This window comes from Bombina bombina, chromosome 4 (genome assembly GCF_027579735.1).
Source record: "Bombina bombina isolate aBomBom1 chromosome 4, aBomBom1.pri, whole genome shotgun sequence".
Taxonomy (NCBI): domain Eukaryota; kingdom Metazoa; phylum Chordata; class Amphibia; order Anura; family Bombinatoridae; genus Bombina; species Bombina bombina.
Window position 1 is genome coordinate 480,839,492 of NC_069502.1, and position 25,982 is coordinate 480,865,473.

Below are 25,982 nucleotides of genomic sequence, written 5' to 3' on the forward strand. Positions count from 1 at the left end.
GTCAAAGGATCTGACACGTGGGGAGAGTTAGTCGGCATAACTTCTCCCTCGTCAGATTCCTCTGGTGATACATTTTTTAAAGACAGAATATGATCTTTATTGCTTAAAGTGAAATCAGTACATTTGGTACACATTCTAAGAGGGGGTTCCACTATGGCTTTTAAACATAATGAACAAGGAGTTTCCTCTATGTCAGACATGTTTGCACAGACTAGCAATGAGACTAGCAAGCTTGGAAAACGCTTTAAATCAAGTTAACAAGCAAATATAAAAAACGGTACTGTGCCTTTAAGAGAAACACATTTTGTCAGAATTTGAAAAACAGTGAAAAAAGGCAGTAAATCAAATGAAATTTTTACAGTGTGTATAATAAGCTAACAGAGCATTGCACCCATTTGCAAATGGATGATTAACCCCTTAGTTCAAAAAACAGAACCAAAAAACATTTTTTTAACAGTCACACCAAACTTCCACAGCCTTGCTGTGGGCCTAGTAACACAGCATATACGTATATATAAAAACATTTAAACATGCCAGCAAAGTTTTATATTGTAAATATAAAAGAGTATTACCTCAGAAAGTAAGCATGATACCAGTCGCTATTAAATCACTGTATTCAGGCTTACCTTACATAAATTTGGCATCAGCAGCATTTTCTAGCATTCACATCTTCTAGAAAAATCTTAACTGCACATACCTCATAGCAGGATAACCTGCACTCCATTCCCCCGCTGAAATTATCTCTCTCTTCAGTCATGTGTGAGAACAGCAATAAATCTTAGTTACAACCTGCTAAGATCATAGAAATCACAGGCAGATTCTTCTATTTTCTGCCTGGGACAAAATAGTACAACTCCGGTACCATTTAAAAATAATAAACTTTTGATTGAAGCAAAATAACAGCTACATTTCACCACTTCTCTCTTACTACCTCCATGTTTGTTGAGAGTTGCAAGAGAATGACTGGATATGGCAGTTAGGGGAGGAGCTATATAGACAGCTCTGCTGTGGGTGTCCTCTTGCAACTTCCTGTTGGGAATGAGAATATCCCACAAGTTATGGATGATCCGTGGACTGGATACACCTTACAAGAGAAAGTGGATTTCCAATTTACAGGGCAAGCAGTATTAACCAAACAGTGATAAATAGTTGCATAAGACAAAAACATTGCAAGTATATACTAACTACTATTGTGAATGATATATATGTTAAACTCTCTTTCCAGACCAATATAGGAATACTCCGCTAAAGCTGTAGGTGCATATGGTAATGTACTTAGCTAATTCTACCCTATGTCAATGAGACTCAGGAGGGTAGTTACAAAGTAAGTGAACCTCTATTACAGGGTCACAGCAATAGATTGCAGCCTTAGTATAGAGCGAGCTTAGTTGATAGGAGGTAACACAGGCATAATAAATAGCCAACTAAAAAATTATCAAAACAAAAACCGTTGGGTAACATGAGAGACTTAAACACATTAAAGTCCATAGGCACAGGCAATGCACATAATTAAGATAAATATGTAGGACATTTTGCACAATACATATACATCCTCTGCCCCTCTAACAAATTATCAGCTTATGTAAAACATTTCTATGACATGATCCCAACCCTGCTAAATCCACAGTATCCTATATTACGCTTAGAGCATTGGCTTTCACTCAGCCCACTCCCTGCCGGTCTTCTTGGAAGGTAATCACTGGTGTGTGAGGCACTAGGTAAATGAAGCGTTCAGCTCGCCATTTAAGTGCGCGTGACTGATCTTTTGCAATTAAGCTCCGGCGTCTCTAGGCCGTTAGGGGCTCTCCATTTACATTTCCCCCAGTTCCAGTCATAATTAAGGGTGGGCAAATCGGAAGGAACCAACAGATGGATTCAGTATAGATTGATCTAATAGAGGTGCGTTTCTGCTTCTCATTGTCGGCTGTATCTGCGGGTTGGGGGTACTTTGAAATAGTAGCCACCACTTTTAAGGCACAGACCTCTTCCCCCCCCTCCTCCTGTATTCGGTTTCAAGCAGCGGCTTAAGAGTAGGTGGCTGTACACCGTAAGACCAAGCTTCCGTATCGACTTGGCTCTCTTCTGCCCTAGGCGGCGCTGACTGTCGATCTAGCTCCCCAGAGCTCAAGGGACAGGCCTTGTCCGGTTGTCCAAGAAAGTCTGGAGCCTTCACGCCGGCCAGGGCTGACAGACAGAGTGCAGTTCCACAATTATTCTCAGCCGGTGGGGACAATGCGACCACAGGTATTAGGAACAGTATGGAAAGCTCTGCTTCAAAGTTCCGGTAATGATCCTCAATGAGCTTGCACCATCTTTGCTTCCCACGCATTCAGGGCCTCCATTATAAAGACGATAGCTTCTCCTCATACACGTTTACATGTAATTTAAGTTTCCACTAGGATGATTCCCTACTCTGGAATAGTGAGCAGTCTAATGAAGACTGTTATACCCCGAGGTACGGGGGGTGTCAGAATCCTGTAAAAAGGCCGCCGCCTAAAAGCTCGACGGGCCAGATCTGTATCCCAGAGGTCATACGCTCAGCAAGTGTAGGATAGATCAATACTGCTGTCCTCTATCTAATCAAAGATGAGAAGTCTGTCAGGAGATATAGCAGAGTCCTTGCATAAATCGGCGGATTATGCACATCACTTTAGGAGCTCCAAATATTGCGACTGTTCATGGCTGCTGCCTGGCCACTCCCACTTTTATCACCACTTTTGCTTTGTACTCTTGATATTCTTTGTTGAAAACTAAACCTAGGGGGTTCATATGCTAATTTCTTAGACCTTGAAGGCCACCTCTAAGCTGAATGCATTTTCAACACTAGAGGGCTTTAGTTCATGTGTTTCATATAGATAATATTGAGCTCATGCATGTGAATATACCGAGGAGTGAGCACTGATTGGCTAAAATGCAAGTCTGTCAAAAGAACTGAAATAAGGGGCAGTCTGCAGATACTTAGATACAAGGAAATTACAGAGGTAAAAAGTATATTATTATAACTGTTGGTTATGCAAAACTGGGGAATGGGTCTTTTAAAACAACAAAAATTCTGGTGTTGACTATCCCTTTAAAGGGACACTCAAGTCAAAATTAAACTTGAATTATTCAGCTAGAGCATGCAATTTTAAACAACTTTCCAATTTACTTCCATTAACAAAATGTGCACAGTCTTTTTATATTTAAGCTTTTTGAGTCACCAGCTCCTACTGAGCATGTGCAAGAATTCACAGAATAAACATGTATGCATTTGTGATTGGCTGATGGCTGTCACATGGTACAGGGGGATTGGAAATAGACATAACTTTTAAAATTGTCATAAACAAATCTACTACTCATTTGAAGTTCAGACTAAGTGCTATTGCATTGTCTTGTTATCTTACATTTGTTGATTATGCAAATCTACTGTGTTGAATGGTTCTTTAAAGGGACAGTCAACCCAAATTTTCAAATAGGTAATTCCTATAAAGTTGCTAACGATTCTTATTTTGCACTATAGCCTAATTTAGTAGCCTAAATCGTTTCTAAGCATTTGCACTTACTTTTTTCTCTTGTGGCTTTTTAAAATGCCCTCCTGCCCCCTCCCATATTTTGTCATCAGGATCTTCACAATATTCATTGTCCAGCACTAACTCTGCTAATTCTTGTCCGTCCACACTCCCGTGTTTTGCGCATGCACAGTGTGCCGCTAACGTTGTAGGGGGAAGGTTTTAAAACGGAACTCTAAATCTAGACTTCCCTTTTAAAACCTTCCCCCTTTTATTGGGTTTATTTTAAAGGGACATGAAACCCAAAATATTTCTTTCATGATTCAGATAGAGAATACAATTTTAAATAACATTCCAATTTACTTCTATTATCTAATTTGCTTCATTCTTTAGATATTCCTTGTTGAAGAAATAGCAATGCTCATGGGTGAGCCAATAACAAGAGGCATCTATGTATAGCCACCAATCAGCAGATACTGGCATATCTAGATATGCTTTTCAACCAAGTATATCACGAGAATGAAGCAAACTAGATAACAGAAGTATATTAGAAAACTGTTTAAAATAGCATGCCCTTTCTAAAGCATCAAAGAAAGTTTTTGGCTAGAATGTCCCTTTAACCCCTTAATGACAACTGACGTACCAGGTACGTCATGCATTAACAAGCAGTTAATGACAATGGACGTACCTGGTACGTCAGTTGTCTAAGAGAGTGCTGGAAGTGATCGCAATCGCTTCCAGCAGCTCTCAGGGTATTGCAGTGATGCCTCCATATGGAGGCATCCTGCAATACCTTTTTAGAAGACTCCGATGCAGAGAGAGCCACTCTGTGGCCCTCTCTGCACCGGTAGCGATGGTGCCGGTTCGTTGGTGGGTGGGAGCGTAACAGGGAGGCGGGTGGGCGGCCCATCGCTACCCGGCATCCGGTTCCTAGAAGTGCAATGTGCACGCCGGGTGCCGGGAGAGTGCGGGGGGGCGCGCGTGCGCATTAGCTGGCACTGACACCGACACCGACACCAATGAGGAGGGAAGAGGGGGGGAAAGATTTTTTTAATAAAATAATATAAAAGGATCTGGGAAGGGGAGGGGGATAGGGGTATTGTGGGGGGCTGCTACACTACAGAAAACATAAAAAAAACAAAAGAACAAAAAACACTTGTTTTTGGGGCAAATTGGGTACTGGCAGACAGCTGCCAGTACCCAAGATGGCCGCAATTAGATAGGGGAGAGGGTTAGAGAGCTGGGGGGGGGGATCATGGAGGTTGGGGCTAAGGCAGGAGTCCATCACAGCTAAAATATTTTTTTTTTTTTTTATAAAAAAAAATAAAAAACTCCTTTTATTTAGTACTGGCAGACTTTCTGCCAGTACTTAAGATGGCGGGGACATTTGTGGGGTGGGGGAGGGAAGAGAGCTGTTTGGGAGGGATCAGGGGTTGGGATGTGTCAGGTGGGAGGCTGATCTCTACCCTAAAGCTAAAATTAACCCTGCAAGCTCCCTACAACCTACCTAATTAACCCCTTCACTGCTGGGCATAATTTACGTGTGGTGCGCAGCAGCATTTAGCGGCCTTCTAATTACCAAAAATCAATGCCAAAGCCATATAAGTCTGCTATTTCTGAACAAAGGGGATCCCAAAGAAGCTTTTACAACAATTTGTGCCATAATAGCACAAGCTGTTTGTAAATAATTTCAGTGAGAAACCTAAAATTCTGAAAAATGTAAAGTTTTTTTTTTTTTATTTGCTCGCATTTGGCGGTGAAATGGTGGCATAAAATATACCAAAATGTGCCTAGATCAATACTTTGGGTTGTCTTCTAACAAAAAATATATACATGTCAAGGGATATTCAGGTATTCCTGACAGATATCAGGGTTCCAATGTAACTAGCGCTAATTTTGAAAAAAAGTGGTTTGGAAATAGCGAAGTGCTACTTGTATTTATGGCCCTATAACTTGCAAAAAAAGCAAAAAACATGTAAACATTGGGTATTTCTAAACTCAGGACAAAATTTAGAAACTATTTAGCATGGGTGTTTTTTGGTGATTGTAGATGTGTAACAGATTTTGGGGGTCAAAGTTAGAAAAAGTGTGTTTTTTTCCATTTTTTCCTCATATTTTATTATTTTTTTTGTAGTAAATTATAAGACATGATGAAAATAATGGTATCTTTAGAAAGTCCATTTAATGGCGAGAAAAACGGTATATAATATGTGTGGGTACAGTAAATGAGTAAGAGGAAAATTACAGCTAAACACAAACACCGCAGAAATGTAAAAATAGCCATTGTCATTAAGGGTAAGAAAATTGAAAAATGGTCCGGTCATTAAGGGGTTAAGGACTTTTTGTCTCTTTAGATGCTTTTTATGGTTTCTATATTGTCAGTAAAACAACACTTCCATATTTCTTAGTATGCAATTTTTATTTAAGCATTGTCACTTTTAGGACTAGGCAATTTTTATTTAAGCATTGTAACTTTAGGACTAGGTAATTTTTAAATTAAATTTAAAGTTAATTTAAAGGGATAGAAGGGTCAAAATAGAAATGTACTTGGGTGCATTTCAAATTAAAATGCATCTAGTAAAAGTTATTACTAACATACTCACGAGGGACCGTGCACCAGGTTTCAAGCTCAGAGAGTTGGCGGTGGTGTATACTGTGTCTGTGAAGACTTGATTTGTGTCATAGAAGCCACTGAGAAGGGTGGTGTTTCAATGCTGGTGCACAAGCACTTGCAGAATATATGCGTATTCCATTTAAAAACAGTACTAACTTTTACTAGAAGAATTGTAGCTAATGGAAATATTTTGGAAAAATTATTCTTTTTAAAACTGAAATGGACAGATCAATTTTTACCTTTCTATCCTTTTAATTTGCCCCTTTTGATAAAAGTAGAAAAATAAAGCTGTCTAGATCACAGAAGGATACATATTTGTAAGCCAATCAGAAGCTTGAAAAACAAATCCATACACCATAGAATTATGGAGTGCCTGCAAACTTGAAGAGTATTAGGCCAAGTAGTAAACTTTCACTAAAACTAAACTGAACAACATTGAACTTTTAGAACAGTGTTTTTTAAAGGCTGAAAAACAGATTTGAGTTTATGTACATTTGTTGGAAGAAAGGACTATTGATTTAATATTCTTTATGATTTCACACTACACCCAAAACAAACTAGTCTTTGTGATATGTTCGCTGATGGCAGTGAGAGAATGGGGGTTTCTCTGGGGCAGATCTTTGTAACTGTGGTTCTATGGAGCTAATAAAGTCAGTTGCAAAGATCTTATGTAAAACTAAGCAAAATAGGCCTGGTGCGACGCTACAGTCATCAAACTTATGATATGATAGTCATACCATGCTTTTGAAGATGCCTAGTGATATTGATGAAAGTGCTTAGTGATTATTAGCACTTGTATGCTTAGATTGACCTATAAGTAAGTACTTTTAACTGGAGGACTACCTAGTACAGAATTAGTTGACAAAATGGACTGTTAGGCAAGTCATCCAATTTCTGCAATTTAGAAGCCCTTTTGTTATATAAAAAGAAAGATCCATTTGTCACTGAGTGTGATTTATAACTGTAGCTCTGTTAAATGTATATTCAGTATAGAGTGAGATGTACATATAAAATTACAGAGCATTTATGCAACAATGGCTTGGTCAAAGCTCTGGGAAAAGCTTTCACAGAAATGTGCGAAGAAGCGAATGTCTCATAGAAGTGATGTCACAGAGTCAATGCAATTTGTGGAGACTCTCTGCTTTGTTTTGGGAAGGAATGTTATTATACAATACCTCTACATGATTCAATTGTTCTCAGTGAATGCAATAGAACAATTATTAGATTTATCATATCCTTCTGAAATAAATTAGGTCATCAGGGCTTGAAATCTACACTAGTCCCAGACAACTATTGCAGTGTATTGTAAAAAAATTATAATTCTGTCTATCTTTAACATTTAGTGGTCTAGTAACTTTTTCCTCTGGTCTACTAACTTTTATTCCTCTTGACTAGTAAACTATAGGGATATTTTCCACCCCTGTATATAATATGTAACCACTTAGTAGCAAATGCTAGAGTTTAAGTTCCCAATCAAATAATAAAAAGCATGGATATTAAACCTCCCTATCCAAGAACATATATTAATTCTGCTGAGTGAAGCTATAATTTCCTTCCATAAGGCAGGGAGAGTCCACGACTTCATTCCTTACTGTTGGGAAATACAACACCTGGCCACCAGGAGGAGGCAAAGGCACCCCAGCCGAAGACTTAAATATCCCATCCACTTCCACTATCCCTCAGTCATTTTTTGCCTTTCGTCGCTATAGGAGTTGGCAGAGGAGTGTCAGAAGATTTGGATAGTCATGTAATGGGTATGTTCCCTTCGAGAAAGGACTGGAGTTTTAAGTAATCATGTCAACCTCTCATTGAGAGTATTGATGAAAGTTAGAGTCTAGAGATGCAGGGAAAGTTTTTCTGCGAACCCATCCAGACTGTCGCTAACAGCTCCTGAGCAATTTCTGCTTTGCAATGTGATCCCCCTTATCTGTTTTTTCATGCTAAGGCGGTTTTACGCACTAAACTAGGGTTCCTCCCTAAGGTGGTGTCGAATTGTAACATTAATTTTGAAAGTTTTGCTCTTTAATGGTTTGCTGCATTGATTCTCTGTTAAAGTGCTGAAAACGTAGACTGTGACCTTTGAGACGGTCCCGGAGTACCAGCCAGGAAATCAAATGAACATTCTGGACATAGGACACTTGTACAGCAGCATTCATTGTGAGGATTGAAGATTATACTGAAGATATACTTATTTGGACACTTTTGATATACTTGGATTTTATATTTTGATAAAATTGGATACTTATTTGGACACTTTTTATACACTTGGATTACATATTTTGTAATGACTCATCACCTCCGTCTGAGGCCTTTTTCACTTCAGTTTTATTTTTGGTGTACACCCCCCCCCCCCCATAATCCTGTTTTGGATATTTTTGATTTTATTTGGAGATATTAGAATAACTTTAGGATACATTTTTTGGGGACACACATTTTATTTTTTGCTTATCGCGAAAAACAAGGATTCAGGACACTGATTTATCTATTGCATTGTATTGTGTTTGTATATCAGGCATTGTTTTGTTTATTTTTGCATTATGATCTCTTCGCTAATCTAGATCACTTATAATTGTCTTAGAGAGACACATCCTTAACACTTATATGGTTATATTGGTATATCAGTACTTAGATTATTATTCTGTTGTGTCTGTATGAACCTATTGTATCACCTTATACATAGCGTCCAATCCTAGGATATCTGAACCCACTATTCAGTATTTTATATACTGTTCCATCAAGACCAGTCAACACTAATTTTAATGCCACTTTTATCTTTGTTTTTAATTTTCTGTATAGAATAAAATACTTTCTATTTCAATTCGAATTTTACTTTATTCTATATACCCCTTTCTATCCTACCTTAAGCTTCATTAGCTTTCTTAACCATTTTAGCGCTCCCCATAACGTCTAGATTCTTATTAATCAAGAAATTGTTGTTCCTTCCTTGTGTCCTAATCCTCCTTCAGCGAAGGAACGTTTGCTTCACAATCTAGATTTGGTTCGTGCCTTGAAGTTCTATCTTCAGACTACTAAAGAATTCAGACTATCTTCTTCTTTGTTTGTCATCTATATGGGGAAGCGTAAGGTGGTTGAGGAGTGTCATCTGCTTTGCTTATGAGACAGCGGGACGACAGCCTCCTGAGAGGATAACGGCTCATTCCACTAGAGCAGTGGCTTTCTCTTGGGCTTTTAAGAACGAAGCCTCAATGGATCAAATTTGTAAGGCGGCTACCTGGTCCTCCTTACACACTTTTTCTAAATTTTACAAGTTTGATGTGTTTTCTCCTAAAAGCTGCTTCACCTGAAGCAAAGTTTTGCAGGCTGTGGTGCCCTCAGAATGGGGTCCACCACTTTTTTTTTTTCTGTTCCCTCTGTTATTCATTCAGTGTCCTCTGGAGCTTGGGTATAGTTTTCCCAACCGTAAGGAATGAAGTCGTGGACTCTCCCTGCCTTATGGAAGGAAAACATAAGTTATGCTTAACAGATAAAGTTCTTTCCTTCCTGGCAGGGAGAGTCCACAACCTCGCCCGTAATTTATTTTTTTTGATGGGCGGCTCCCTTTTTTAGATTTTTTCTTCTGGCACCTTTTATACCCTGATATTTTTTCTACTTTCCCTTGTTTCCTCTGCAGAATGACTGGGGGATAGGGGAAGTGGGAGGGATATTTAAGCCTTTGGCTGGGGTGTTTTTTTCCGCCTCCTGGTGGCCAGGTGTTGTGTTTCCCAACAGTAAGGAATGAAGTCGTGGACTCTCCCTGCCAGGAAGGAAAGTAATTTATCTGGTAAGCATAAATTATATTTTTGGACTATACATGCTTTTCAGTGATAGATTAGGAGCTTAAAGGAATATGAAACCCCCTTTTTATTCTTTTATGATTCAGATAGAGCACGCAATTTAAAACAGCTTTCTAATTTACTTCTATTATCAATTTTTCTTTGTTCTCTTGGTATCTTTTTGTTGAAAAGCAGGGATATAAGCTCAGGAGCCAGCCCATTTCTGGAGCATTATATGGCATCAGTTTTGCAAGATGGCAGCACTATTTCCTGTCATGTATTGCTCTAGATGCCTACCTAAGTATCTCTTCAACACAGAATATCATGGAAACAAAGCAAATTTGATATTATTTTAAATGGTGTGCTCTGTCTGAAACACAAAATACTGTGTTCCATATCCTTTTTAAATCTGAAATAAGTATACTGTAGTGTAGTGTGTAGTGGTTGTATAATATGTCTTACACACACACACACAAATATATTTTAGCCCTGAAGCAAAACTTAAAAGTTCACATTAACCCCTCTTGCCTTTTTGATGTAGATACGTCTCACAGGACTTTGCCCAGCATATAGTGTTGAAGACGTAGTACCTACGACCATTACATAGGCGCAGGTTGCAGTCCTGCTATCAGATTTGGCAGTGAGAGCATTAAACACACAAGGCAGAAAGCATCTCTTACCGTATGAAGCAATATCACTCCTGTAACAATCTTGTGGTGGTGCCAGTTGGAGGGAAGGAAGAAGGCGAGTGAGCAGCCCATTGCAGGAGGGAGGAGTAGGTTCCTACACTACAGCAAAAAGGGGAATGGGAGGGATGGGTCCCTACACTAAAGAATAAATATATTCTATACATACATGCTAGGGCTGGGCGATATGGGAAAAATTAAAATTGCGATTTTGGACCCAAAAAATTGCGATTTTCTTATAAATGACTAACACCTTAATTTTCAATAAAAAGTTTATTTAACACTACAGAATCTTAATGTACACGTTTCTCAATGTCCAATACACTCTTGGAGCATGAAAATACAAACCACAAAATAGTTCAAATAAAATTAGCTGCCTGTGCTGTGGTTACATAGTAGCCACTAGCCAGTTCTTAGGTCTCCTGACACAACATTGTCATGTTTTCTTGGGTAGTCATTCTAACTGTGGTATGATTAACATTCCCATACATCAGAAAAAAATATATCTTTCTAAAACGAAGCCTCTTCTTTAAAAGAAAGTCTTGTTGAAGGGTTTAAAAACATTTCATAATGTGCACCATGGAAAATAGATCAGACAGTAGAGTAAAAGTGCACTTCTACTTCACTGTCTGAGCTTTTTTCCGTGGTGCACTTTCTGAACTGTTTGTGTCAAATAATTTCTTTAAAAGAAGAGGCTTCATTTTTTTCTATGTAAACAGGCTTTATTTTACCTGTGTCATCAGCTGAAGCAAACCGGCAAATTCCTCCATAGCGCAGCACCTGCATAGCCTCTCTACTCCCCCCACCCCCTCCTTTCCCTACAGAAGCCCACGCACAATGAGCAGTTACAGCCAGCCCTCCTGTACGTCATAGGTGAAGTCATAGGGGGCGGGGCAAAAAATTGTATACTCTCGCGGCTTTTAAATCGAGACTATTAATCGCGGTTTTAAATCACATTTGCGATTAATCGTGCAGCCCTAATACAGGCACACCTCTGATATATTGCGGGTTCAGTTCCAGACCACTGCAATAAAGCCAAAATAGCAATAGTCACACTCATTTTTTTTGTTTCCCAGTGCATTTAAAAGTTATATGTTTACTATACTGTAGTCTATTAAGTGTGCAATAGCATTATGTCTAAAAAAAACAAAGTACTTACCTTAATTAAAAAAATACTTTATTGCTAAAAAAATGCTAAGCATCATCTTAGCCGTCAGTAAGTTATTATCTTTTTGCTGGTGGTGTGTGTATATATATGTGTATTCATGTGTATATATGTGAATTTATGTTGAAAAAATTACGCTGATAGACTTGCTCGCCACAAGGTTGCCACAAACCTTCAATTTGTAAAAAGAGTAAATATATAAATATATATATATATATATATATATATATATATATATATATATATATATATATATATATATATATATATATATATATATATATATATATTTATTAAGTGATGTTTCGGGGAATACACCCCTTCATCAGACAGATATATATATTAAGAAAAATTCTCGGGTGCTTTGGGCAAGTTTTCTCTAAAATGCCCGATAGCGAAGGGAATTAAACGTAGTTTATGGAATATACAGTCAGTTTGCATGAGGCTTAAATATTGGCGTCATACATAATTAATGTAAGCAGTTATAGATATTTCAATAAAGAGCTGTGTAAATCAATACAAAATAAAATATGTTTAAGTGCTTCTGCTATACCCTAATCTGCATTGAGTGAAGGATAAGTGACCTCTGAGAGACAGGCACTGGAAATACTCTTTTGAAATTATGAACTAGCGCTATTGGAAGACATTAACATTTTAGATGGTACCCTGCTTAGCTATTTCATTAAAATAAGTTATTGCATTTTAGTTAGAAACATTTTTGCTATTCGCTTTTATAAGCAAAAACATCTCTAGTTTTCTAGTTTTTAGCTTAGTTGTGCACTCAACCAGAAGTTGTAGTAACCCCGTGGTTGCCAGAAACATACCAAAACGGTAATATAACATACCCTTAAAGGGACAGTCTAGTCCAAAATAAACTTTCATGATTCAGATAGGGCATGTAATTTTAAACAACTTTCCAATTTTACTTTTAGCTCCAATTTTGCTTTGTTCTCTTGGTATTCTTAATTGAAAGCTAAACCTAGGAGGTTCATATGCTAATTTCTTAGACCTTGAAGGCCGGATCTTATCTGAATGCATTTTGACACTTTTTCACCACTAGAGGGTGTTAGTTCATGTGTGTCATATATATAACACTGTGCTCACGCACATGGAGTTACATAGGAGTCAGCTCTAATTGGCTAAAATGCAAGTCTGTCAAAAGTACTGAAATAAGGGGGCAGTTTGCAGAGGCTTAGATACAAGATGATCACAGAGTTAAAAAATGTATTACTATAACTGTTGGTTATGCAAAACCAGGGAATGGGTAATAAAGGGATTATCTATCTTTTGTGGTGTTCTGGTGTAGTCTGTCCCTTTAACCTACAAAGTAAATTAACCTGTTTACTTCTATTAACAAATTTTCTTAGTCCTCTTGTTATATCTTGTTGAAAAGCATGGACGTAGGGCCAGGAGCGTGCACGTGTTTGGAGCACTATATGGCCGCAGTTTTGCAAGAATGTTATACATTAGCAAAAACACTACATGGTAGCACTAGTTCCTGCCATGTAGTGCTCTAGGCACCTACCTTAACTTTTTTTTAAATTGTATTCTATGTCTGAATCCCAAAATTAAAATGTTTGTTTTTTCATAGTGCATTGTTGCTCTTTCAACAATTGATCCAAAGGGAACAAAGCAAATTTGATAATGAAAGCAATTTGGAAAGTGGTTTTAAATCTATCTGAATCGTGAAAGAATTTTAAAAAAAAGTTTGTAAAATGTGTATGGAGGTTTAGTTTATTTTACAATTTAATTAAATTGTGTTGCTTAAATTCATGCATTTTATTTTATTTCTTGTAGATCATCATCTATGGGGATTTGCCAAAGAAAGAAAATGTCATATATCTGTCAAATCATCAATGTACAGGTTTGTGTGAAGTTTTGAGGAGATTGAAGACATTAATCTTAGTTACCATTTCTTTATACAGTGGGGGAGACATTTTTTAAGCTCCTTGTAAGGCTTTTAGAAACGGGGGGGGGGGGGGGGGTCTGATTTTAATACTTGGCGTAATTTTAAAATAGTAACTTTGTACAGATATGTCCCATTGACCTACAAAGAAAACTAGTTTTTTTTTTAATATTTTGCACTTATAGACTTATAGCATTTAAATCAATATTGGTTTGATTTTTTTTCAGTGAGACACATGCAGAAATTATACCTTTTTATTTCAGCAGAGCACACAGTTTCTCCAACATAGGTGTGTCCGGTCCACGGCGTCATCCTTACTTGTGGGATATTCTCTTCCCCAACAGGAAATGGCAAAGAGCCCAGCAAAGCTGGTCATATGATCCCTCCTAGGCTCCGCCTACCCCAGTCATTCTCTTTGCCGTTGCACAGGCAACATCTCCACGGAGATGGCTAAGAGTTTTTTGGTGTTTAAATGTAGTTTTTATTCTTCAATCAAGTGTTTGTTATTTTTAAATAGTGCTGGTATGTACTATTTACTCTGAAACAGAAAAGAGAAGAAGATTTCTGTTTGTGAGAGGAAGATGATTTTAGCAAACGTTACTAAAATCGATTGCTGTTTCCACACAGGACTGTTGAGATGAAGTAACTTCAGTTGGGGGAAGCAGTTGGCAGACTTTTCTGCCTGAGGTATGATGGCCACATTTCTAACACGACTTGGTAATGCTGGAAGGCTGTCATTTTCCCTATGGGGACCGGTAAGCCATTTTCTTAGATTAAGTATAAGAATGAAGGCTTTATAAGGGCTTAAAAAAACTGGTAGACATTTTTCTGGGCTAAAACGATTACTTGCTAAGCATATTTGATAGATTATAGCACTTTATAGTTATTATAATCTTGGGGATTGTTGTTAAAAAAAACGGCAGGCACTATATGGACAGCTTTTTCAGATGGGGGCCTTCTCTAGTCATAGGCAGAGCCTCATTTTCGCGCCACTAATGCACAGTTGTTTTTGGAAGGCAAGGCATGCAGATGCATGTGTGAGGAGCTAAGATCCACTGAAAAAGCTTATAGAAGGCGTCATTTGGTATCGTATTCCCCTCTGGGCTTGGTTGGGTCTCAGCAAAGCAGATTCCTGGGACTGTATAGAGGTTAAATGTAAAAACGGCTCCGGTTCCGTTATTTTAAGGGTTAAAGCTTTCAAATTTGGTGTGCAATACTTTTAAGGCTTTAAGACACTGGTGAAATTTTGGTGAATTTTGAACAATTGCTTCATACTTTTTCACATATTCAGTAATAAAGTGTGTTCTGTTTAAAATTTAAAGTGACAGTAACGGTTTTATTTTAAAACGTTTTTTGTGCTTTGTTGACCAGTTTAAGCCTGTTTAACATGTCTGAACCATCAGATAAACAATGTTCTATATGTATGAAAGCCAATGTGTCTCCCCATTTAAATATATGTGATAATTGTGACATGGTGTCCAAACAAAGTAGGGACAATGATGCCACAGATAATAATAGTGCCCAAGATAATTCTTCAGATGAGGGGAGTAAGCATGGTACTGCATCACCCCCTTCTGTGTCTACACCAGTTTTGCCCACACAAGAGGCCCCTAGTACATCTAGTGCGCCAATACTTATTACTATGCAACAATTAACGGCTGTTATGGATAATTCTATTGCAAATATTTTATCTAAAATGCCTACTTATCAAAGAAAGCGCGATTGCTCTGTTTTAAACACTGAAGAGCAAGAGGACGCTGATGATAACGCTTCTGACATACCCTCACACCAATCTGAAGGGGCTAGGAGGGAGGTTTTGTCTGAGGGAGAAATTTCAGATTCAGGGAAAATTTCTCAACAAGCTGAACCTGATGTTGTAACATTTAAATTTAAATTAGAACATCTCCGCGCACTGCTTAAGGAGGTATTATCTACTCTGGATGATTGTGACAATTTGGTCATTCCAGAGAAATTATGTAAGATGGACAAGTTCCTAGAGGTTCCGGTGCCCCCCGATGTTTTTCCTATACCCAAGCGGGTGGCGGACATAGTAAACAAGGAATGGGAAAGGCCCGGCATACCTTTTGTGCCTCCCCCTATATTTAAGAAATTATTTCCTATAGTCGACCCCAGAAAGGACTTATGGCAGACAGTCCCTAAGGTCGAGGGGGCGGTCTCTACTCTAAACAAACGCACTACTATTCCCATAGAAGATAGTTTGTGCTTTTAAAGATCCTATGGATAAAAAATTAGAGGGTTTGCTTAAAAAAATGTTTGTTCAGCAAGGTTACCTTCTTCAACCAATTTCATGCATTGTTCCTGTCACTACGGCAGCGTGTTTCTGGTTCGAAGAACTAGAAAAGTCGCTCGATAAAGAATCTTCGTATGAGGAGGTTATGGACAGAGTTCATGCACTTAAATTGGCTAACTCTTTTATTCTAGATGCCGCTTTGCAATTAGCGAGGTTAGCGGCGAAAAATTCAGGGTTTGCTATCGTGGTGCGCAGAGCGCTCTGGCTAAAGTCTTGGTCAGCGGATGTGTCTTCCAAGACAAAATTGCTTAACATCCCTTTCAAGGGCAAAACACTGTTTGGTCCTGATTTGAAAGAGATTATTTCAGACATCACCGGAGGAAAGGGCCACGCCCTTCCTCAGGATATGTCTTTTAAGGCTAGAAATATGCCTAATTTTCGTCCCTTTCGCAGAAACGGACCAGCCTCTACTTCTACATCCTCTAAGCAAGAGGGTAATACTTCTCAACCCAAACCAGCCTGGAGACCGATGCAAGGCTGGAACAAGGGTAAGCAGGCCAAGAAGCCTGCCACTGCTACCAAAACAGCATGAAGGGATGGCCCCCGATCCGGGACCGGATCTGGTGGGGGGCAGACTTTCTCTCTTTGCTCAGGCCTGGGCAAGAGATGTTCAGGATCCTTGGGCACTAGAAATAGTTTCTCAAGGTTATCTCCTGGAATTCAAGGAATTACCCCCAAGGGGAAGGTTCCACAGGTCTCAATTATCTTCAAACCAAATAAAAAGACAGGCATTCTTACATTGTGTAGAAGACCTGTTAAGGATGGGAGTAATTCATCCAGTTCCAATAAGAGAACAAGGGATGGGGTTTTACTCCAACCTGTTCATAGTTCCCAAAAAAGAGGGAACGTTCAGACCAATTCTAGATCTCAAGATCCTAAACAAATTTCTCAGGGTTCCATCGTTCAAAATGGAAACCATTCGAACGATCCTTCCTACCATCCAGGAAGGTCAATTTATGACCACAGTGGATTTAAAGGATGCGTACCTCCATATTCCTATCCACAAGGAACATCATCAGTTCCTAAGGTTCGCTTTTCTGGACAAGCATTACCAGTTTGTGGCACTTCCATTCGGATTAGCCACTGCTCCGAGAATTTTCACAAAGGTACTAGGGTCCCTTCTAGCGGTTCTAAGACCAAGGGGCATTGCAGTAGTACCGTACTTGGACGACATCCTGATTCAAGCGTCGTCTCTATCAAAAGCAAAGGCTCATACGGACATCGTCCTAGCCTTTCTCAGATCTCACGGATGGAAAGTAAACATAGAAAAAAAGTTCTCTTTCCCCGTCAACAAGAGTTCCCTTCTTGGGAACAATAATAGACTCCTTAGAAATGAGAATTTTTCTGACAGAGGTCAGAAAATCAAAACTTCTAAGCTCTTGTCAAGTTCTTTATTCTGTTCTTCGTCCTTCCATAGCGCAGTGCATGGAAGTAATAGGATTGATGGTTGCAGCAATGGACATAGTTCCTTTTGCACGAATTCATCTAAGACCATTACAACTGTGCATGCTCAGACAGTGGAATGGGGATTATACAGACTTGTCTCCGACGATTCAAGTAGATCATAGGACCAGAGATTCACTCCGTTGGTGGCTAATCCTGGACAACCTGTCACAGTGAATGAGCTTCCGCAGACCAGAGTGGGTCATTGTCACGACCGACGCCAGTCTGGTGGGCTGGGGCGCGGTCTGGGAACCCCTGAAAGCTCAGGGTCTTTGGTCTCGGGAAGAATCTCTTCTCCCGATAAACATTCTGGAACTGAGAGCGATATTCAATGCTCTCAAAGCTTGGCCTCATCTAGCAAAGGCCAAATTCATAAGGTTTCAATCAGACAACATGACGACAGTTGCATATATCAACCATCAGGGGGGAACAAGGAGTTCCCTGGCGATGGAGGAAGTGACCAAGATAATTCAATGGGCGGAGGATCACTCCTGCCACTTGTCTGCAATCCACATCCCAGGAGTGGAAAATTGGGAAGCGGATTTTCTGAGTCGTCAGACATTCCATCCGGGGGAGTGGGAACTCCACCCGGAAATCTTTGCCCAAATAACTCAATTATGGGGCATTCCAGACATGGATCTGATGGCGTCTCGTCAGAACTTCAAGGTTCCTTGTTACGGGTCCAGATCCAGGGATCCCAAGGTGACTCTAGTAGATGCACTAGTAGCACCTTGGACCTTCAACCTAGCTTATGTTTTCCCACCGTTTCCTCTCATTCCCAGGCTGGTAGCCAGGATCAACCAGGAGAGGGCTTCGGTGATCTTGATAGCTCCTGCGTGGCCACGCAGGACTTGGTATGCAGACCTGGTGAATATGTCATCGGCTCCACCATGGAAGCTACCTTTGAGACAGGACCTTCTTGTTCAAGGTCCATTCGAACATCCGAATCTGGTTTCTCTCCAACTGACTGCTTGGAGATTGAACGCTTGATTTTATCTAAGCGTGGGTTTTCAGATTCTGTAATAGATACTCTGATTCAGGCTAGAAAGCCTGTAACTAGAAAAATTTACCATAAGATATGGAAAAAATATATCTATTGGTGTGAATCTAAAGGATTCCCATGGAACAAGATAAAAATTCCTAGGATTTTATCCTTTCTACAAGAGGGTTTGGAGAAGGGATTATCTGCAAGTTCTCTGAAGGGACAGATTTCTGCGTTATCTGTTTTACTTCACAAAAGGCTGGCAGCTGTGCCAGACGTTCAAGCGTTTGTTCAGGCTCTGGTTAGAATCAAGCCTGTTTACAGACCTTTGACTCCTCCCTGGAGTCTTAATCTAGTTTTTTCAGTTCTTCAAGGGGTTCCGTTTGAACCCTTACATTCCGTAGATATTAAGTTATTATCTTGGAAAGTTTTGTTTTTGGTTGCAATTTCTTCTGCTAGAAGAGTTTCTGAGTTATCTGCTCTGCAGTGTTCTCCGCCCTATCTGGTGTTCCATGCAGATAAGGTGGTTTTGCGTACTAAGCCTGGTTTTCTTCCGAAAGTTGTTTCCAGCAAGAATATTAACCAGGAGATAGTTGTACCTTCTTTGTGCCCGAATCCAGTTTCAAAGAAGGAACGTTTGTTACACAATTTGGACGTAGTCCGTGCTCTAAAATTCTATTTAGAGGCCACTAAAGATTTCAGACAAACTTCTTCTTTGTTTGTTGTTTATTCTGGTAAAAGGAGAGGTCAAAAAGCAACTTCTACCTCTCTTTCTTTTTGGCTTAAAAGCATTATCCGTTTGGCTTATGAGACTGCCGGCCGGCAGTCTCCTGAAAGAATCACAGCTCACTCCACTAGGGCTGTGGCTTCCACATGGGCCTTCAAGAACGAGGCTTCTGTTGACCAGATATGTAAGGCAGCGACTTGGTCTTCACTGCACACTTTTGCCAAATTTTACAAATTTGATACTTTTGCTTCTTCAGAGGCTATTTTTGGGAGAAAGGTTTTGCAAGCCGTGGTGCCTTCCATTTAGGTGATCTGATTTGCTCCCTCCCTTCATCCGTGTCCTAAAGCTTTGGTATTGGTTCCCACAAGTAAGGATGACGCCGTGGACCGGACACACCTATGTTGGAGAAAACAGAATTTATGCTTACCTGATAAATTACTTTCTCAACGGTGTGTCCGGTCCACGGCCCGCCCTGGTTTTTTTAATCAGGTCTGATGAATTATTTTCTCTAACTACAGTCACCACGGTATCATATGGTTTCTCCTATGCATATTTCCTCCTGTACGTCGGTCGAATGACTGGGGTAGGCGGAGCCTAGGAGGGATCATATGACCAGCTTTGCTGGGCTCTTTGCCATTTCCTGTTGGGGAAGAGAATATCCCACAAGTAAGGATGACGCCGTGGACCGGACACACCGTTGGAGAAAGTAATTTATCAGGTAAGCATAAATTCTGTTTTTATAAAATAATTTGGTTTGCAGAAGTGCTCAAATATGGGAAAACTGTACTGTGTGAAATGCAAAAAAATAAATCATCCTATACATAGTTTCTTAAATTATCACCTATTTTTACACTCTGCAAGTTCTCCCATTTATTTGGATACCTGTAATTATTGTAGTTAGTGCCTCTTTTGAGTTGACAGAAATCTCAAAGTTGTTCCAGTGCTGTTAGATCATTTTTATTATTTTTAAAGCACTCCCTAATTGGTAACAGCGAAGCAGACAAGATGAATATAACCAGTGCTTTGCAATAGGTATTTCCATGCCATAACCTTTTGTAATGCAGTGCTTTATTGCTGCTATCTAGTTTTTATATTAAAATGGCTTTAATGTCCCTTTAACCGATATTATTCATTTTCTTTTATCCTGAAAGAGACGTTGAGCATAAGGTGCTTTTAGTCTGATGCTTCACTTACTAACCTTGAGCCTGATTGTACCTATATTTTATCAGCATTACTCTGGTCCACTGAATTACCCATAGCTCTGTACCATAGTAGTTCACCTTTGTTGTGACCAAATCACAATGCACAGTCTTATCTCAGCCTAGACCACTAAATACAATAGCATTGAATAACTGACAAATACAAAATAAAAACACAATGCAAATAGAGCATTAAAATATTTTCTGGCAAATGTCAAAGTTAATCTTTCATTTTTACTTTAATGTCCCTTTAAGGTGAAACAGCTGCAAAGAAAGAGAGCAAGAGAACAGTGAGAGAGCATAAACTGATGGGGAAAGAGTGAGCACGGAAAGAGAAACGGGAGAAAGCGAGTGGGCAAGATAAGGGAGAGGAAAAGAGAGACCAGGGGGAGAGAATGCAAGAGATCAGGGAAAGAGAGGGAGCAGGGTCACAGAGAGAGAGAACAGGGGTGTGTAATGGCTTCTACTGTAAATACTTAATTTACATATATACTGTACAAAAGCTGCACCTTCAGTTTGTTTGTTTTTTGCTTACAAAGTACACAGAGCAACTAACATTAATACTTGACTAGTCCAGTTTTAAAGTTAACTTCTACCAAAAAGTTTGGCTAATTATGAAGATGTTGGTTACAACCAGTTGTTAGTGATGGGAAACCTTAACTAATCAAATGCCATATTTTATTGTTGCCATTAAAAAAAATGTTTACCTTTTCTATCTGTTCATGGGTTAAATTAGTTCATATAATAAAGCTTCTATTGCAATGTTATGCAGTCCCATTCAGATTAACTTTTTTTTTTTTATGACAATTCAAGTGAACATCCAATCAGCATGTGTGTCATTTGACAATCTTGAAGTTCAGTCCCTGTAAAGCCCTTAGACAGTAGAGAGTGGATTTGACTGCTCTATAAATCACACCCCAGACAAAAGAGGAAATGAAGGTGGACAGAGGAAGAGAAAATACCAATTAGGACTATAAATCTTTTATTATATTTTTTATTTATGCATTAAAGGGGCATTATACCTCCTAAAAATTCATGATTCAGATAGAGAATACAATATTACAACCACTCAATGGAGCCCTGAGATGTATGTATATGTAATTGAGAAGATCCACCCATGTGTTTGGCCTATAAGAGGGTGGTTTGATTGTTTGTTTTACACATGATTAAGGTTCTCTAACCGAAACATTGTGTCTGTTTTGGCATGTTCCAATAAACAAGATGTGGATACATTGAAAACTTTGGTGCTGCTTCATTGCTACATTGAATTGATTTCCATCTTAATGGGAGGAGAGTCCACTGCTTAATTCATTACTTGTGGGAAATAAGATCCTGGCCACCAGTAGGAGGCAAAGAAACCCCAGCCAATGGCTTTAATACCTCCCCTACTCCCCTCACCCCCCAGTCATTCTTTTCCTTTCATCACAGCATGTTGGCAGAGAAGTGTCGGAAGATTTGGAGTAGTCTCTTATGGAGGGTAGTACTCTTTGAAATGGGACTGGAGTTTTAAGTAATCCTGTCAGCCTCTCAGTGAGAGCATGGATGAAAGTTAGAGTCCGGAGATGCAGGGAGTTTTGTCTCTGCGAAACCATCTTGACTCATGTTAACAGCTCCTTGGCAATCAGCGTCTACGAGTTTCGCTGCCTGCCTTTATTCACTCAAGTCTATGTCAGGAGCGATGCTACTAACCTGTCACACTTGAAGGGCTGTGTTCCTGTTCCACTACATAGATTCTGGTAAGATCGTTTCATTTATACACCTATGATAATGCAAGAAGACAGGGTCACAGTGTGTCTCCTTTTATCTGTATAGAATCAATGGTTAATATCCCTGGAAAGGGGATTATTGAACAGGGGGATATTTATGCATAATATCTTTATTGTGTTAATGCTACGTCATGTGTGAGATGAGGCTCTAGCAATGTGTGAACAGTCAGGTGAAGATCGGCGAAGCCTTTTTTTTGCCATGTTTTCTCTATAGTGCAGGGGTGGTCCTGCATGGTACTCCATGTGACCGGGTGTGGCCTCTTCAACTTCCTCTCCTGATTGGCATTTGCGGGAGACATAACGGTTTCTCCATGGTCCGGGTCATAGGAGGTGTTGAGTGCCCCGGCCGTTGGTGTATAAAGGTGCCATTTAATCTATCTCAGTCTGTATTAAAGGCGCAAGCTATGGAGGACTCTGATGTTAGAGGATACTACCCCTTTAATTAAATATAATACCTGTGTTTATTGTGAGGAGGTACAGGTTGATCCGCCTGCTCAACTGTGTTCCACATGTTTTGATAAGATTGCAATATCTAAAAAGTATAAGATATTTAGTACTACTCTCCGTCCTGCGAGGTGCGTTCCCAACATTCATCTCCGATTACACATGTAGCTCCCCAAGGCCCTTCTAATCCTCCAGCGGGAGGGGCCTCGTGGCCGCCAGATTTCACTGCCCGGTTGCAAGAGGCGGTTTCTGCGGCCTTCCATGCCCTACTACGCCCTGTGAAGTACAAGCGAAGGGAAAGACATAGCCTTCCGTCGCAGGGGTCATCTACTCAGTTGGATGTCTCTGAGAGGTTATCCGTTGAGGACGCCTCCGACTCATCGGAGGGCGCTCTCTCTGGGACCTCCGGTTTGGAGGAACCAGATTTCTCCAACATTGGTGTGTCCGGTCCACGGCGTCATCCTTACTTGTGGGATATTCTCTTCCCCAACAGGAAATGGCAAAGAGTCCCAGCAAAGCTGGTCACATGATCCCTCCTAGGCTCCGCCCACCCCAGTCATTCTCTTTGCCGTTGCACAGGCAACATCTCCACGGAGATGGTTAAGAGTTTTTTGGTGTTTAAATGTAGTTTTATTCTTCTATCAAGTGTTTGTTATTTTAAAATAGTGCTGGTATGTACTATTTACTCTGAAACAGAAAAGGATGAAGATTTCTGTTTGTAAGAGGAAGATGATTTTAGCAGACAGTAACTAAAATCGATTGCTGTTTCCACACAGGACTGTTGAGATGAAGTAACTTCAGTTGGGGGAATCATTTAGCAGACTTTTCTGCTTAAGGTATGACTAGCCATATTTCTAACAAGACCATGTAATGCTGGAAGGCTGTCATTTCCCCTCATGGGGACCGGTAAGCCATTTCTTAGTTAAACATAAAAGAATAAAGGGCTTCAAAAAGGGCTTAAAAACTGGTAGACATTTTTCTGGGCTAAAACGATTGCTTTGCTAGGCATGTTATGCAGATTCTAACTAATAATTGGTATTATAATCTTGGGGAACGTTTAGAAAAACGGCAGGCACTGTGTTGGACACCTTTTTCAGATGGGGGCCTTTCTAGTTATAGACAGAGCCTCATTTTCGTGCCATTAATGCGCAGTTGTTTTTGGAGAGCAAGGCATGCAGATGCATGTGTCAGGAGCTAAGAATCACTGAAAAAGCTTATAGAAGGCGTCATTTGGTATCGTATTCCCCTCTGGGCTTGGTTGGGTCTCAGCAAAGCATATAGCTGGGACTGTATAGGGGTTAAATGTAAAAACGGCTCCGGTTCCGTTAATTTAAGGGTTAAAGCTCTGAAATTTGGTATGCAATACTTTTAATGCTTTAAGACACTGTGGTGAAATTTTGGTGAATTTTGAACAATTCCTTCATACTTTATCACATATTCAGTAATAAAGTGTTTTCAGTTTGAAATTTAAAGTGACAGTAACGGTTTTATTTCTAAAACGTTTTTTGTGCTTTGTTGACAAGTTTAAGCCTGTTTAACATGTCTGTACCATCAGATAAGCTATGTTCTATATGTATGAAAGCCAATGTGTCTCCCCATTTAAATTTATGTGATAATTGTGCCATAGTGTCCAAACAAAGTAAGGACAGTAATGCCACAGATAATGATATTGCCCAAGATGATTCCTCAAATGAGGGGAGTAACATGATACTACATCATCCCCTACTGTGTCTACACCAGTTATGCCCACACAGGAGGCCCCTAGTACATCTAGTGCGCCAATACTTATTACCATGCAACAATTAACGGCTGTAATGGATAACTCCATAGCAAATCTTTTATCCAAAATGCCTACTTATCAGAGAAAGCGCGATTGCTCTGTTTTAAACACTGAAGAGCAAGAGGACGCTGATGATAACTGTTCTGACATACCCTCACACCAATCTCAAGGGGCCATGAGGGAGGTTTTGTCTGATGGAGAAATTTCAGATTCAGGAAAAATTTCTCATCAAGCTGAACCTGATGTTGTGACATTTAAATTTAAATTAGAACATCTCCGCGCACTGCTTAAGGAGGTGTTATCTACTCTGGATGATTGTGACAATTTGGTCATTCCAGAGAAATTATGTAAGACGGACAAGTTCCTAGAGGTTCCGGTGCCCCCCAACGCTTTTCCTATACCCAAGCGGGTGGCGGACATAGTAAATAAAGAGTGGGAAAGGCCCGGCATACTTTTTGTCCCCCCCCCCCTATATTTAAGAAATTATTTCCTATAGTCGACCCCAGAAAGGACTTATGGCAGACAGTCCCCAAGGTCGAGGGGGCGGTTTCTACTCTAAACAAACGCACTACTATTCCTATCGAAGATAGTTGTGCTTTCAAAGATCCTATGGATAAGAAATTAGAGGGTTTGCTTATAAAAGATTTTTGTACAGCAAGGTTACCTTCTACAACCAATTTCATGCATTGTTCCTGTCACTACGGCAGCGTGTTTCTGGTTCGAGGAACTAGAAAAATCGCTCGGTAAAAGAATCTTCGTATGAGGAGGTTATGGACAGAGTTCAAGCACTTAAATTGGCTAACTCTTTTGTTTTAGATGCCGCTTTGCAATTAGCTAGATTAGCGGCGAAAAATTCAGGGTTTGCTATCGTAGCGCGCAGAGCGCTTTGGCTAAAGTCTTGGTCAGCGGATGTGTCTTCCAAGACAAAATTGCTTAACATTCCTTTCAAAGGTAAAACATTATTTGGACCTGATTTGAAAGAGATTATTTCAGACATCACTGGGGGAAAGGGCCACGCCCTCCCACAGGATAGGTCTTTTAAGGCTAAAAATAAGCCTAATTTTCGTCCCTTTCGCAGAAACGGACCAGTCTCTAATTCTGTATCCTCTAAGCAAGAGGGTAATACTTCACAACCCAAACCAGCCTGGAAACCAATGCAAGGCTGGAACAAGGGTAAGCAGGCCAAGAAGCCTACCACTGCTACCAAAACAGCATGAAGGGATAGCCCCCGATCCGGGACCGGATCTAGTGGGGGGCAGACTTTCTCTCTTTGCTCAGGCTTGGGCAAGAGATGTTCAGGATCCTTGGGCGCTAGAAATAGTTTCTCAAGGTTATCTTCTGGAATTCAAGGAACTACCCCCAAGGGGGAAGGTTCCACAGGTCTCAATTATCTTCAAACCAAATAAAGAGACAGGCATTCTTACATTGTGTAGAAGACCTGTTAAAGATGGGAGTGATACATCCAGTTCCAATAAGAGAACAAGGAATGGGATTTTATTCCAATCTGTTCATAGTTCCCAAAAAAGAGGGAACATTCAGACCAATTTTGGATCTAAAGATCCTAAACAAATTTCTCAGGGTACCATCGTTCAAAATGGAAACTATTCGAACGATCCTACCTACTATCCAGGAAAATCAATTTATGACTACCGTGGATTTAAAGGATGCGTACCTACATATTCCTATCCACAAGGAACA

At 39.8% G+C, this 25,982-nt stretch overlaps 1 protein-coding gene across 2 annotated transcripts in view; it reads left to right on the forward strand.

Moving 5' to 3' along the window:
* Positions 1 to 25,982, forward strand: part of AGPAT5 (1-acylglycerol-3-phosphate O-acyltransferase 5) — a 268,817-nt gene that overhangs the window by 27,568 nt on the left and 215,267 nt on the right. For both annotated transcript variants that reach the window (XM_053710373.1, XM_053710374.1), the window contains exon 2: positions 13,524 to 13,590. In XM_053710373.1, the coding sequence (XP_053566348.1) occupies positions 13,524 to 13,590 (67 nt within the window). The remainder of the gene's footprint in view (positions 1 to 13,523; positions 13,591 to 25,982) is intronic.